The sequence below is a fragment of the Haliotis rubra genome, unplaced genomic scaffold (assembly GCF_003918875.1).
Source record: "Haliotis rubra isolate DU_JTF1 unplaced genomic scaffold, ASM391887v1 Scf136, whole genome shotgun sequence".
Taxonomy (NCBI): Eukaryota; Metazoa; Mollusca; class Gastropoda; order Lepetellida; family Haliotidae; genus Haliotis; species Haliotis rubra.
Window position 1 is genome coordinate 196,165 of NW_025765292.1, and position 16,844 is coordinate 213,008.

Consider the following 16,844-nt stretch of genomic DNA (forward strand, 5'->3'; position numbering starts at 1 on the left):
CTTTGATTGATACCAATAGCTCTGAATAGGTGTCTCTCACAAATGTATTCTGTAATATGAGCTTGATTAATATATTATTACAACCCCATTTAGCATTTGGTTATGGTGCAGCATGTTCAGTTAAACATAACATCCACATGCTTAATTTATCAATAATATCTTGATGTCAACATTGTAAGGAACTGTTTTAGTGTTTACATTTTATTAAGTATATCATACTTGGTCTAACGTGTGTTATGTATTTTTCAGTTTGAACAGATGCACATCTTTAAGAGGAGTAAGAAGGAGGAATAGATTTCATTATCACCACAAGTACCATTGACATCAAGAGCAACAAAACTGAAACAGATCTTCAGATTTCTTTTTAACATCTGGTGGTCAAAGCAATATACATTGCAATGAAGAAACAACAAGTCATTGAAATGTTGTATGTACAGTTATAAAACATATTAAAGCCTACACATCATCCTTTGGAAACTTGCTGGAACAGGAAATGCTTGTAACCAGCAAGGTGTTTTGGAAAGTCTTGTGACATCTTGGGACTCTCAGATAATTCAGTGAGAATTTAGATGAGTGACCATGAAAGAACATTTGTATTCCAGATGATACTGGTACAGTATTTTTCAGGTTTAGCATCTGGAAAATGCAAAGAATGTTTGATATGTTATGAGTAATTATGTCTTTGGAATAAACTTGCAGAATAGTTCTAAAACTTGTTTATTGTTTTTAAGTGTGGATAAAGCAAGCACAAATTGAATGGTTTGGAAGATTTCTGCTTTTAGCCATGATATTGATTTGACAGTAAATATACAACGATGGATGTAGGAGATTAGATTTTCAGTGTAGATAGCAAAGGTTTCCAAGTGAGAGAATGGGTTTTACACTGCTTTTAGCAATATTCCAGCAACATAATGCTGGGGAGAGCAGCAATGGGCTTCACACTTTGCACACATGTGGGGAATCAAACCCGGGCCTTCAGTGTGACGAGTGTCAACAGTTTAACCACTAGGTTACCCTACTACTCCAGTTTCCATGAAAAAACATGCTTTCCAATGAAAAGTTAAACTTAATCAATGGCATAGGCATATGATTCTACATGACATGGAATTTTGTTGAAATATGAAATTCTTTGTTTTTATTTGCTGTAAGATTACAACACTGGTTCATAGCACAATAACCAGTACACATTATTCTTTTCCATTATTTTAAAACATATTGGTCTAACTGTATAGTGGAAAATATGGAATGCCAGTTACCAACCTTGGCCTCATTGGCAGAATATTTGGAATATGTAAGTTACTAAATATGGGTGAAAAACACTATATTACATGACAAGTAATCATACTCATGCTGCTATCAGCCAGTGTCTGCAGAATCTACTGTCATGACATAGTATATATGCACCTTTAATTTCCCCATGTATTCATCAGTATATTTTACAATACAGGAAATGTCTTTGAGTGATTACTCCAAATTTTGAGTGTATTTGGTCTTGCATTTTTGCCAATTGTGACTTGAAGGTGCTGTGTGCTGCTTCATATTTTGCTTACAGCATAGCAGAACCTCACCCCTGCATAACCAAGAACCAAGTAACACTCATGTACTTTAGATCATAGTACATTGTACACTCACTCCAAGACATCCAGTACAAAGTGTAATAAATATTGTGCAACAACCAGTTTTTATAAATCACCTCTAAAATAATGTTTACATAATTTGATAAATAATTGCTTCATGATGAATATTCATATGGCTGAGGGTTTTCACATTTTTGTTTTGAATATCTGACAGTAGTAACCCGAAATAATTGTAACCATGCCATCAAAGGTTATTTTGTCGAGCTGTTGATTGATTTGTGACACTATGACTTCTTGTGTGAATAAAAACGTCACCATAAATGGGAAAGTTCATATATTTATAAAAAAATTATAATGTTACAAGAACTGCTATTTATTCCAGGCATTGGGAAAGACAGTGGCCATTTGCACATTAGAATAAAATGCCCCATTAAAATTTTGAAGTTTACTATTGATACAAGGGCAGTGGCCCATTCTAAATTCAGAAAATGGCTAATAATCGTTAAAATGTCGAAGGTCTCCATCCCAATCCCTGTATTCAATATATCATTATCAGTATATTTACAGCATGGCAAAGAAACAATTTGACACATGCAGATCCCTGTCATCTATCCAAAGTAAAATTTATAATGCATTTTCTTTCACATTTGCAAAACAACAAACAATTTATTTCATGTATCTTTGAGTCATTCTGTCACCTGAACTGGCATAAAGTCATCCTTGGACTTGGAAAAGAGTAAAATTATTAAGCCTACCAACTAGTTTACAAAGTATTTATATTAGTACCTCAAAGTATTTATACACATGCATTTTACATTGCATAAAGCCAATTGTCTCTGTTGAATATTTTGTAACTATTCCAAATTTAAAACTATTTTGTACATATCAATATTGATATTTGTTAGAAACTATTTGATCTCAAATAGTTCCTAACAAATATAAATATATTGAATATGTACAAAATAGTTTTTAATTTGGAATAGTTACAAAATATTGCTGAAGCAGAACAAATGTATTTAGAAAATAAATAACAAATTAAACAAACAAAAATATTATAATTTGGAATTACATACTTTTATTGAAAAGGGAAATGACAGTCAATGTGGCTAAATATGAATAGAACATTAACTTGAAAAGTTGGTAACACATGGCTGTTTTATGAATTGCAGTATATTAATGAATAGTTATATTAATTCAATATAAATACATATTACTCAAATGCATTTTACGTTAACCATGTCATTGATTCCAAAAATATGTTTTGTGACAAACACGTTTAGCGATACGGTAATTCTAGCGATTCGTAGACCAGACTGGTTCGTAGACCAGACGGTTCGTAGACGGAAATCCGGTGGATTTGTTGGCGGATTGAGCGGTGGGTTCGCAGACGTCACTGATGATGAAAATCGATATAGTGTAAATCAAAAGTGTTTGAGTTTTGTGAAATAAAAAAAATATATTAGGTATGTATGATCGGTGATGAAAAAAAACATGTTTCACCGCGGGCCAGGTCCGAGAAATTCTTCCGCCTATGGGACGACTTCCAGGCCGCTAATATATTGAATTGAGTTTTGTGAAATAAAAACAAATATATATTAGGTAAGTATGATCAGTGATGAAAAAAACATCATTTATCAACATTCAACTACGCAGACCAGCAGAGAAGTAGCAGTAGAGAAGAAGGATAAGGTGGGTCACCGACAAAGTAATTAACAAAACACTTCAATATACACACAGTATGAATCAAAACAGCTCACCACTTCCTAATTAAAACGCCGTGATATTGCTGGAATATTGCTAAAAGCGGCGTAAAACCAAACTCACTCACTCACTCCTAATTAAAATTCACAAAAACTCGGTGCAACCTGTTTTCGCTGAGTAGACTAATATATTTTAATCCACCGACAACCTAGATGACAGTGAAAACTGTTTACCAATTTCATTATTTTCTTCTTGTCGGAAAACTATGATGAGTAGACTAATTTTGTCTGATCCGCCGACAAAGATTACCTGTACAAACACAAAATACTATTGTTCAATTATTTATATATGGTCGTGGGTTCGAATCACATGCTCTCCCTGGTGATGCCGTAAGTCAGCGCTAAAGCGGTTAAGTTACGAAATGTGCTGTCGGCGACAGTATGCATGGGTTGTGTCCATTGTGTCATCATAGTATTTCGAATCCAGGACTTCACTGGAAAGCGGAAGCTAGGTCCGTGGGTTGATTCTCTGCTCCTGTCTGGGTGGGATATTTGTGTTGAAACCCGGCATGGTATCTCAGTAGGCTAGCGCCATATAAACTTGATCGGGATCGGACTATACAAGAAAATATACGTGTACGCGCAAACACGCTGTATATGTGCAACACCCTTGAACGCCGGGTGTCCTCCCAAAAGTTAGACGCGTTAAAACAAAGGTTATGGTTGGTGGCACTGGGGTTCACTACACTGTTACCATCGTTAATTCATGGACGAGTCCAAATGTACTAATCCAAACACAAAGAGAAGATATTGTGGATAATGACAATGACATTATTTGACATAAAACAAAATAAGTTAATTCAACAAGATAACTTAAACGATCGATGGATGACTTTGTAATGACTTTATTTGGCATAAAAACAAAATATGTAATTTAACAAGATAATTTTGTTCCCAGTTTACAGAGTATGTAAACAAGTTTGGACATTTTTACAGGAAGAATTGTTAGTTCTAGCTTGTGCCAATAACTAATCATTCTTTTGTAAATTACGATATCCAGAGGCATTCGACCAAGTTCTCCATATAACATAAAACTTGGAGTGGAGTTTCTAAGTCCAGTTGCCAATTTCAGACTTAAGATGAACTTTTTCAATAGCAGCTACATTTTCGTATCCCCAGACTCCACACCCATGAAGTAGTATTGGTACAATCATCACATCAAAAGCTTTTAATATACAGTCGAGGGGTAAATATATGTTACGAGCTCGTTTCGGTAATAAAAACTTAGCCTTAGTTGCACTATTTAATAGTTGTTTTATAGCGTTGTTCATTTTCCTGTTTCTATGAAAGGTAATACCAAGATAGGTATAAGAATAAACTTGTTCTATTTCATGATTCCCAGGAGAAATAGAGTATTTAGATTTAGATGCGAGGTTTCCGCCAAATATGACGATTTTAGTTTTTGAGACGTTAACATTAAGCTTCCATTGTTGACAATAACTTGCGAAGTTACCTAATTTTTTTTTTGGTAAAAGAACTGCGTTGTCACTCATTAGTACAGTGTCGTCAGCATATAGCAATAACGGAAACGTAATACATTGGTCTATATAATTATCTAGTTTAAAGTTGATGGTTATACTCTCGGAACCATGAGATAGTAGGACTTCTTCTAAATCGTTTATAAAAATTGAAAACAGTAGCGGTGACAAGTTTTCTCCTTGTCTTACTCCAGAGTGACTGAAGAAATAGTCCGAGTAGGATTTACTTATGTTAACACATGATTTAATATTATTATACATGCACAGAAAAGCTTTTCTTAGACTTCTTAAGTATATGTGTAAGTACATTGTGAAAACACATTTGGAGAACCCAGTGATTGAGTAAGCCAGTCAACATTAGTATTCTGATCAAAGTATTTCTATACAAATGTGAAAAACATCTCGTTAGTGTATGGGACAGGTTCAATATATCAGTGGGTAAGACTAGGTTGTAATCACAGTCGCGCCTGATTGATTTGTCTGACAATTGGTATGTGTGACTTTTGGGACGTCTAACTTTTGGGAGTAAACCGAACGCCGCGGTCTATTCACTTCACCATTGTGTCTTCAGCTTGACCAGATCCACACCAATCAGAACCTTTTTTTCTGTTTGTTTGTTGTTTAATGCTGCACTCTGCAACATTTGATCTATATAACGACAGTCTGTAAATAATTGAGCCTGGACGAGACACTTCAGTAACTGGGCTTAATAACGGAAAATGAGCCTTCTCGTACACAAATAAAAACCAATAATTAAGCCCAGAGCTTAAATTCGGGAAATGCTTGTAACTGAGGAAAATGATACTAAGACACAATAAAATGGAATGAACTTATAAACGTAATAATGCAGAAACCTGATTCTTCGACAATTTCTCACAAGATGACACCCCCTGTTTTATATTTACATACTTTACTGTTCTTGAGGAACGTGTCCTATGTTATTATCATATTTTATTGCGACTGCTCGTGAGTCATATGGATTGAAATTGTCTATATGGGTATAGAGTACCCGACCTCTCTTGGGACTGCATGTAACATGTAAACATGAAAACTCAGTAACTGCACTACAAACGTGCACTACAAACGTTATATATGCTGAAGTTCGCCAGGTGCTGTTGCAAAGGGACGTCACTCTAAACAATAAAATTTGACATCCTATTTTAGGCCCATGTGTAATTGTGAGTGGGCTTAAAAACGGGAAATCCCAGTACTGATATCAATTACATCAACGAGTGTTGATGTAATTGATATCAGTAGACACGAGGGTGAGATTCTATTTATCATCAAAAATCATTCTTCATTAGTTTTCAATGAAAAATGTACATCTCTTAACACTGTACTACCATTAAACTTGCAGTGCAGCGATGTCATAGCATTGTGACGTCATCAAGTTGATGACGTCATAGCATTGTCAGGGCATTGTACAAAATTTACTTTCTCCCGTGGAACACAGTTTTGGATGATAAATTGGTTTACACGTGCAGAACACAAAGTATTTATTTCAAACATAAAAACAATGGACGGTATATTTAAATATTTGTTCAAGTTATGTCGAAATGTCCATTTGGTTCTATAGTTACAGTCGTATAATGTCAAATCATGAATTATTAGTGTATGTGAAATTATATACTAATAATTAAAAATGATGTTATTTTATATATATTTTAAAATATATAAGCACAGACAATGGATCTAAAGTGATGGTGTAGAGAACAATTTGACGTACTAATGTTCTCATACGATGTCATTTGCTTACATCCGTATTTCCTCATATATCTCCTCCATGTGATGACTACCTGACGTCAGTTGTCAATTTCCATCCTGTTAGTACACTGATTTATAAGAAACGGATCCATATGATACTCGTACTGAGAGCTCTGCACTACGCCTCTACACTGTCAGTGTAAAAGAGCTCCTTACAGAGAAGAGGGTCCACTCAGCGAGTTAAAAAGTCAGCGTGGTTTTAACTGACTATACCATCATTTCCGAGCAAATGGAGAGAAGATCGGCATGTGCTTGTCACTGTCACAGACAATTATTTGGATTTCATATAGAAGAACAGAGAAAAACAGAATTCGTCTTGTCTCAGGTAAATCAATACTTATATTAGAATCAGGGGTATGTAACAGTGCATAGCTAATAGTTGTAGCTGTTTTTGTAGTTATTGCTATGCAATATACGGTAAAATAGCAAGTTGGTGTGGACTGAACTAAATCAAGCTTGCTTCCTTTTTTCAGTCTATATACACGATATTGATATAAGTGTATACATACTGCTTCAACGGTCAACTTACAATTGTCACCTCTTGTCAGTTACATATATTGATATGAATAGATTCAATGACATATGAATTATTGACTATTTGACCGTACTGTACCCGTGTGGAGTGGATAATGGAAATAGTGTTTGCTGCAATCCATCAAACCTGTGTTCCACTTAGACATTCGATAAGAAGAAAATCCATATACAGTTATACATTTCAACTTGCACATACTGGTATCCACACCATCAATATATCCATTTTCCCAGAGTCCAGAATGTAAAGAATTGTCATGTAATAATAAGTGTATGTACACATGCAGTGAGCGGTATTAAGAAGAGCAGCTAGACATCTCGACGACATTTCTACATTATTTACACTGTCTAGTGCGTGCGATAAGAGCGTATACATGATAGCTGTCAGGTTATAGAAACGTTTTGGGTGTAATCAGCGGGGCAATATGGGTCAGAAAGATAAATGACAAATTCAGATATAAAAATACGGAAATACACACGATTCACAACTGACAAATATACAGATGGGGTTAGAATGAAGTATAAAACCAGACAACCCAGAGATGGAGTTGTCAACTGACACTTAATTTACAACTGTCATAGTTTTCAGGTTGCGTGTTTTATTTCACAGGAATGTGCATTTGTCATAGTAAGAAGCTTCCATGACAGATGTAAGAGAAATGAATACTTAAAGAATAATAGGAGAGTGGCGGTTGTCGTGGTTGGGGAGAATGGGGAGGGCGGAGGTGAAGTGGATTATACCATGTAGTTAGTGGCAAGAAGATGTACATGGTGATTGCATGGGAAGAAGGAGTTGAGTGCTGCAGTAGAAGAGTAATGGTTGGTAGTTCGTCAGAGAATACTATAGTATTCATGATAGAACTATATAGCTAGTTATACAACAAGAAGGTGACGCTGAGGACATCAGAATCCAGCTGTCTGTCATCATATCACATCTAATTTACGCAACTATCTAATATATTCTATGAATATATGAGAAGTTAGGGCTTGAAATACATGCAGGATATATCCCCTTAGACGAGCCCTCCACACACATACACACCTCTCTCTCTCTCTCTCTCTCTCTCTCTCTCTCTCTCTCTCTCTCTCTCTCTCTCTCTCTCTCTCTCTCTCTCTCTCTCTCTCTCTCTCTCTCTCTCTCTCTCTCTCTCTCTCTCTCTCGTTAGATGTGGTCATTCCTCAATCGATATCTTAATCGATATCTGAATAAAGTTTTCACAAATAGCGAAAAAGCAGACGACAATCAGTGTCATCTCACGCTGTGCGAGGAGGACTGGACTTTGAACTTTTTGTGTTAACGTCGAGTTATTGGTTGTCTAACTGGCCATCTGCTCTCAGATTACACCAACATATCACACCTTCGCCACCTGTCACGACAGCTCGCCCTTCTCAACAGAAACTCTCCTACCCCCATATCTATAGGTACACGTGTACACACTGTATAGCGTGGTATTAGGTGGTACTACACACGCCCAATTAAATACTCACAACTTTGAAAAGCGCCCGTAAATCAAGATCATTGACCAATAAACGCATGCTCGAAATGGATCAACCGATTATATTCGTGGAATGTGTGGTATTCTATGGAGCGCGCGAGCTTTGGGTGTAACGCAATCAAGATAAAGAAAAGCTTTCGCATTTTGCAACGTAGATCGATGGTACAGTAATCTTTGGAGAGGATGAATAATTCGACCACCCCTACACGTCTAATTCGACCACACCCAACCAAATCCACCCATTATGAGGGGGAAATCTTTAGGTTGATTAATGGGGAGCGGGATAGGATTTGAGTTTAAGCGTATTGAATACACAATGCCCATTTAGAACATCATTTTGCTATGGAACGTTTCGGCGCTCTATTAAATAATATCGTAATCAAATACATGTATACATATATTTTTTTCTAAAAACTTAGAATTAATTAACTCTATTCTTTTTAAACTGTAGTGGCACATTGGGTTAACTGTGCCTTCTGTGCACTTTATATGTATGAGGAAATCAGGAAAAAGGTCTTTATTTCTATGTATTTAGATAAATGTCCCTCTATAACTCAAATGGGGGTGGACGATATAGACAACTAACCTCGATTGAACCATCGAAACATGTAAATTTGTATAGACATTCCATACATTAAAGGGTGATATATAATTTGAGCTAAAGCTTATTCATTATTGTGTTGGTGAAACAATTACATATTGACAAACACTGCTGCCACCACGTCATTGATGATGCTGGTGTAGGTGCTCTTCCTGATTGATTCGCTCATTACAAGTGCAGGACGCTCCCCACAAGAACAGCGGGGAGTAGGGTCGGACGTTCGTGGACAACCAGCGGAAGCTGCAGTCAATGTATCGTGTATGAAACCGGAAGTAATACGTGCATGCTAACGGTCATTGGGTAGTCAGAACATATAGAAGGTATAACAAATCCAATTGAGATTGATTATGATTACATGTTACGGAGCGATATAATGTTATAATTTCTATCTGTTTATGAAACCTGGTCTTCACCTACCCATGCTTGTTGTAAGAGGTGACTAACGGAATTGGGTGGTCAGACTCGCTAACTTGGTTGACACAAGTCATCGTATATCAACTGCGCAGATCAATGTTCGATGTAACAATCACTGGATTGTCTGGCACAGGCTCTGTTATTTACAGACCGTCGTACTTTAGCTGCGATATTGCCGGGTGCGGCATTAGACAACTAACAACCCCAAAACTACATACAAAATAAAGTTGGAGTTGGGTTTAAGGTCGCTTTGAAAAACATTCTAATCATAGCACTGCACGTCATCTTGATGTGGGAGGTAAGCTTAAAGTGTGCAAGTCGTAGGCGTTCACTTCTTTGGTGAAACGCACAATGGGGTCGTGCTGGAAGCATAGAAACATTATCAGGGCCAACTAGGATTCGAACCTAAGACCATATGTTTCTGGCGTGCCGAAGGTAAGCAGTTCCGCAAACGGAACTGCATCGATGTCTGAAAAATAAACCTAAAAGTACTTGTGTGTATGTCGTTTGTTCACACGGTTAGTGTTGTACAGCTGTATGTATGTACGGAAATGTGAACGGTCAGCAAGTACAGTTACCAGTAGGTGACGAAACATCAGTGATTGACATGTATCAAAACTTGTGTGTCATGGATGTGCTGACTGACGACATCAGCGAGTACACAGCTCATGTCACAAGATCATCCTGTCCCGCCGAGGTCGATCACATTATAAACATGTCATGGTCTGTCGGCACACCGCCAATAGTTGCAGCACTCACTCACTCACTGTTTAACGTGAGATAAATGTAGTTATCCCAGTACACTGTGGACACATTGTGTTTACCAGTGAACGTACTTTTATCTATTAGCCAGCATCTGATGTGGCACAATGTTTACAACGATGCAGGTGCAATAGCCACCACTGGGAACTGGGGGGCGGCTACCGGAACAGTCAACACTACCATGGGGCTGAATGATGTGCGAACTCAGGAACGTAGAAACGGTTTTCACAGCGGGGGGGCTAATTTATGAAAAGTATTGAAAATCAAAATTAAATTGTAGTTATGGTAAGGTAGATATGGTTTCGTCTTGAAAAAAGTGTTCCTACGCCCCTGGAACTAGAGAGTAAGTGAGTGGCATAGGTTTAAGGCCCCTTTTGAGCAGTATTCCGGTATTCCAGCTTTATGTTTGAGGGAAGCCGAACGTGATGCAGGATTTTTAAGAACTGATATTGTGCTAACAAACATAGAAACACGATACGGGGAAACCGGGATTCGGTCAGAGATTTGTGGCGTGCTCTAGGTACGGAGCTCTGCACAGTGAATTGCGGAGTCATGACTACTGGGCCACCCGTTCAGTGATTTATCAAACAGTAAAGATATACTTGTGATGTTTGGAATGGCATTCGATGTTCATTGACGTAGTCAGTTTTGTGCAGGTATATATACCAGGATGTCAGTGGTCAGCCAGTTCAGTTACAGTACGAAATTTGTCAGTGATGGACGACATGTTTTTTCTAGAATAGAGGGTCACCCATGACGACCTGGGTTAAAAGAAACCCAAGTTTATCGTGAGAGGTTGGTTGGTTTATTGTTTAACGCCACACTCAGTGATATTTAGCTATATGGCGGTGGTCTGTAAATAATCGAGTCTGGACCAGACAATCCAGTGATCAATAGCATGAGCATCGATCTACGCAGTTGGGATACGATGACATGTGTCAACCAAGTCAGCGAGCCTGACCAGCCGATTCCGTTAGTTGCCTTATACTACAAGCACAGGTTATCGCGAGATTATCACGTGGTCACGTTCTCCGACTGGGCTCATGAAGGCCACAATTGCGTAGGTCGACGCTCCTGATATCAGTCACTGGATTGTCTGGTCCAGACTGGAATATATGCAGGCTACCGTCTTATGTCAATTGCAATATAGCAGAACCAATTAACAAACACAATCACGTGGTATTTTCAAGTACTGGGATTGGTTAGTAGCTTTGCCATCAATCTTGACATATTCATCACAGATATGCAGAAACAGATGGATATATGAGGCTTTGTTAAATTATATCATATTCCGTAACATGTTCATCCTTCATGCATTAACAGTGGACTGACAGGCCAGTACTATACGCCCTGTACCGAAGCCTGGTGAGTCTCTACACCATCGGCGTGGTGGTGTACACGGCCATCAACAATGAATACGGGGTAAAGATATTCATCTGGCTGACATATTGGTCATACTACATCCTGGCAACCGGCTTCCTCATCCGGGCTCTCACAGTGTGGCTCCATGTCTATGGGCAGAAAGATAAAGGTAGTTTATATTTCACATATGTGTTAGTGTATTAACGCAGAGACAACTCTTTAATAGGCCTATTCCCAAGGTTTGATCGCATGGGGTGTGTAAGGCCTGGAGTCGACGCTGATGGTTTGATTTGGAGTAGTGAGACTGAGTGATAATTATGAGCTTTGACAACGCTCTGCCAGTATTGTGATCATGGTCTGGAGCAGCCCAACCTATGTGATTTCGTGACCGTCACTCCGGCGGGGCAAGCCGTTACGTCGATGCAGACACCCATTGTCTCCCTTGATATTCTCCTAAGTATGGTTTCCCAAGCATACGTTTCAACGTACTCTCCTATCCCAAACATAAACATATTACATAAGTCACATTTCTTCTTCCAACAGATCGTCTCCGTCTGCCGGACCGACTACTACAAGTACAATGGATATTACAGACGCTGACGTGTGCGACCGCCCCAGTTGTGTGCGTGCTCTTCTGGACGGTGGTTTACCAAGGTAAATGTTGCAAATGCACATCTCATGCACCATTGAAAGTCAAGGTTCGTTCCTGCCCTATACTGAGCGACCGAATCACTGTGGCCCAGTGATCTAAGACGCCACCTACCGCTGTGTAGAGGAATGTCAAGACCAGGGGCGGATACAGCTTTTGAGAAGGAGGGGTGCACACTTCATTTTCACCCGTTTATATGGGTCATTTTTTAATAAATTTTCAGGACAAAAGGGGGCTGCTCACCCCTGCACACACACACACACACAGAGAGAGAGAGAGACACACACACAGAGACACACACACACACACAAACGGATCCGCCTATGAAGACTCAACTCACTCACTCACTCAGTCAACGTGCTATTGCTGAGGGTACTGTTACGTGTTGATTACCACGTTAACCAATAGCCATAGCAAAACTCTAACAAACCAATGTGATGTAATTACCAATTATATTCTAAAATTAACTAAGTTTACAAATTGATACAAGCCATAACACGGGCATTTCAGTAGCAATACATAATAGAGTGGCAGTACAAATTCCCAGACAGCAGAATACAAAAGCAGTGATTATAGCACTAAAGACGGAGATGGTAATATTCAAGTCACTGTAACAATGTAAAATAGCAATATAGACCAGGGTCAGTGTGATCTCCACACAATTGCTGGTCTTCTTGTAATATGAGGTGTAATATGAGATTAGCAGTTAGAGTTAGCTCCCCTTATATACCTAAGAAAAAGAGCCCAGAAGATTCTCCAACTTTCTGAGTAAGAGCTTATTGGAAAGGCCTGTAGAGTTGGGTCTGAATTATAGCACAGGTCTATATACAGCACAGCGCTGCTCCTCACTGAATATCACAGATATTACTTCTCAGAGAGGCATTTAGAAGTTGGAGTACTAAGTAAGGATAAGATATATGCCCAGAACATATAAAAAAATGATGACATCAAATCGTGATTCTTCTACAGTCGTTATTCTCTGAAATACGTCTATTTCATCTGTTGCCACAGGGCCCTTGTACAAATGAATTAACAGAATGAGTACGCACATCATTAATTTAACGGGCAACATTTGATATTTTCGTGTTTTAACGAATTGGCGTTCCACAAAGCTACCTAGAACCTCAGAGGGAGGTCACACGGACTAACGGTAGTTATCATGATAAAACTGCTTTCTGGGTCGCGGCCTGATTCACAAGCTTGGACTTGCGGGTGGTCCCACATAGATGAAAGTTTTCCAACAAAATTGACACTGATTGTCCAAAGGCAAACTGTGTGAGTAACAGGTGCTTCCGGTAGGGCAGGACATTGTTACTCTTTCAGCGCAACCCCGGAGTCATCACTGATCCATTATTTTGCCTTTTCCGCCCAGTGGAATCTGTGTCGGCCGATAATCATAACTGGCCATTCTTAGGCGCATTTTCTTAATTCCCACAGAGGTTACTTGTCATATCTTCGTAGGAAGATATGACGAGTAAACTCTGTGGGAAGAGAATGTGTTTGGTGTTGACGCCATATATTTACGATGTTTAGATGTTTGTTGCCTGCTCGCTGGACCCTTATGTAACATGCAATATATCATGGTTGCAAGATTATTGTTTTAGTCAGCTTTCATCTCAGTTTGGTGAAAAACTCTAGAATTTATACATCAATAATTTATTCACTATCCTGAAGTCTCCACCATATGTTGCAGGTGCGGGCGTGGATTTTACCACCGTCAATACCCACGCCATCAACCTCAGCCTTGTCGTCCTCGACTTGTACATATCTCGCTATCCAATCAGAGTTCACCATTTCTACGTCGGCATGTGTTTCTTCACGACGTACTCGGTGTTCACCGCCATCTACTGGGCGACAGGGGGAACTAACCACCTAGGACGACCCTATGTGTATTCTGCACTCAACTACACGGAGGACCCAGGCTATGCCCTCATCTTCGTGTTCTCGGTGACTCTAGCAGCGGTCCCTTTAATCCACTGTGTTATGTACGGGCTGTACAGGTCCCGAGTGGCTGTGTGGAACAGGTGTCGCCGAGCTGGAGAAGACGGTGTGCAGGAGACATTGGTAGCCCTGACAACCCAGTCATCTGCCACTGATGTTTGAATATCTCTGACTTAGTGCTCATTTGGTTCTTGATCACAAGTTGTTGATCAAGGTTACACCATTCCTGTTATTAGTAAAGCTTTCGAAATGTTTTATAGTAGACTTGTGGACAGCAATTACAAATCTGACACACCACTGACAAAAATGTTTGAGGCAATTCCCTAAATTGACTTGTGCCATATGTTCAATGTTTTTCCTGTGGACAATTAACTTGACTAGGTATGTGTTTGTAACAGGTGCCATCAATGTGGCAGGATACTCTTGCCTCTTGGAGGACAGCTGGTATCATCAGTAGTCAGGGGCGTAGGAACGGTGTGTGTGTGTGTGTGTGTGTGTGTGTGTGTGTGTGTGTGTGTGTGTGTGTGTGTGTGTGTGTGTGTGTGTGTGTGTGTGTGTGTGTGTGTGTGTGTGTGTGTGTGTGTGTGTGTGTGTGTGTGTGTTGGGGGTGTTGGTTTAACCCCCCACTTTTTTTAAGACGAAACCATATCTACCTTACCATAACTATAATTTCATTTTGATTTTCAATACTTTTCATAAATCAGACCCTCCCCTCTTAAAACGATTCCTACGCCCCTGCTAGTTGAAATGATTGATTAACACGTGAGCATATAGATAGCCGGAATCACACAATTGATTACCGAAAGATTTCTGTCGATATTATATATACCGAGGGAAATATTTTTAAGGGAACACCACACCAGTGTTCCTTATTATTCCCAGATTTCCCCACACAGCGCTATTCAAAGATGCTGATGAAAACTGGAAAATAGTAAAGGAACACTTGAATTTTCCTGTGTTCCTATCTTTGTTTCTCCTAGTATATGTAAGAGCAATGTTTTACGTCGTCTTAACACAACATGCAGGTGAAACATAGAGAGTGTTGCAGTGGCTGTATATGTGGGTATCCATGGAGAGCCTGAACTGTGTGAGTGAGTGAGGTAGGGCCTAAACAAACATGTCAGATGATATTTCCCCCTTTTGTCGTATCGGTAGTCGTAAAGGTCGTCGCGCTTATCACTTATTCCATTAACTTATGGTGTGTCAGTTCACATCTGGGAGTTGGGACAGCGTTTGGTAGTCGAACTGTATTCCTCCGAGTGCAAATCGGGTGGTGCTCTGAGACGTTTACTGTTCGGCATGTAGCAAAATATGGCGGTTGGACAATTTAATGCAGTCGATATGGTCAGATTTTCTAATGATATCCATCAGTGGATTGTCCAGATTCCATTAGTTACAACTGGACGTATTTCTACCTGGAATATTGAATGCGACATTAAATAAAATGAAACCTAGCAGAAGAATGTGACAAACACATGGAATGAGTGTGCCTGCTTTGATATGTGAATTATATATACGTCAGTTATAGTGATTGAGTGGGTTTGGTTTAACGCCGATTTGAACCCTTTATCTAACGGTGTGTCAGCTTGATGTTGGAAGAAAGTCCAAGTGATGTAAGACGTTTACCACCTTGGTTAAAACCTACGGGTATGGAGAGGACACACAAGTAGGGTAAACCGGGATTCGAACCACGTACAAAGGTTTTCTGCACACTTAAAGGAGAATACGAGTGAATTGCAATAATTTGCTGGGTGAAAGATAAAGTCATCAGAAACATATTCCCACATTTTCAATTAAAACTTTTGTATAATTATGTTTTAATTACGAAAACAGTTTCTGTAAATCTCAGCTTCGGCCATTATGCATATTTCTCTGGAACCCACGTGACGTCAAATGTGCCTGGAGTCCGCCATATTGCCAAAGACCAAGCGCTACAGTAGTACAAATCGTGTTATTTCTGTCGTTTTTATAAATGGTACAATGGTGTATTCTGTTGCCTGGGGATGCACCGAATCATCGAACAATGGAAAGCCACCTTTTCTTCCGTTTTCCAAGTAAAGAGACAGACTTATGCAGGAGAAATGGTCCGATCATCCCGAGTCGGACGCATATGAAAGAGACAAGCACACATGGGGCATACAAATCCCAAAGCTAGGCTGAAGAAGGAAGAATTACCCACGAGATTCATTTATACTCCATCATTCCCTGTTACAGCTTACTGTCAGTGGTTATTTTTAACATACATTAAATCAAGTACGATTGCCAGTCGAATTGCCCCCGCTGCAAATTGCCCCAGCAAATTTGGTCAAATTGCCCCGGAGTTTTGGTCAAATTGCCCCAGGGGGGTAGTTAAAATGCCCCAATTTATTTAAAATGATTAAATATAGGCCATAAATGCATAGTTTTGTCAACTTTGATATTATGTTCTTCATATAAAAGTATATACATAGTTATGAGTTTACTGATGGAACATTTATCAGAAATATTACTTCTTAATAACTTTTATATG

At 39.0% G+C, this 16,844-nt stretch overlaps 1 protein-coding gene across 1 annotated transcript; it reads left to right on the top strand.

Annotated features, from left to right (window-relative positions):
* The first annotated feature begins 6,655 nt into the window (after positions 1-6,655).
* Positions 6,656-15,173, top strand: LOC124268052 (protein rolling stone-like). The gene is made up of 4 exons (XM_046703059.1): positions 6,656-6,904; positions 11,707-11,914; positions 12,289-12,399; positions 14,088-15,173. The coding sequence occupies exons 1-4, from the start codon at positions 6,809-6,811 to the stop codon at positions 14,495-14,497; spliced, it is 825 nt and encodes a 274-aa protein (XP_046559015.1). The 5' UTR covers positions 6,656-6,808; the 3' UTR covers positions 14,498-15,173.
* Positions 15,174-16,844: the final 1,671 nt, after the last annotated feature.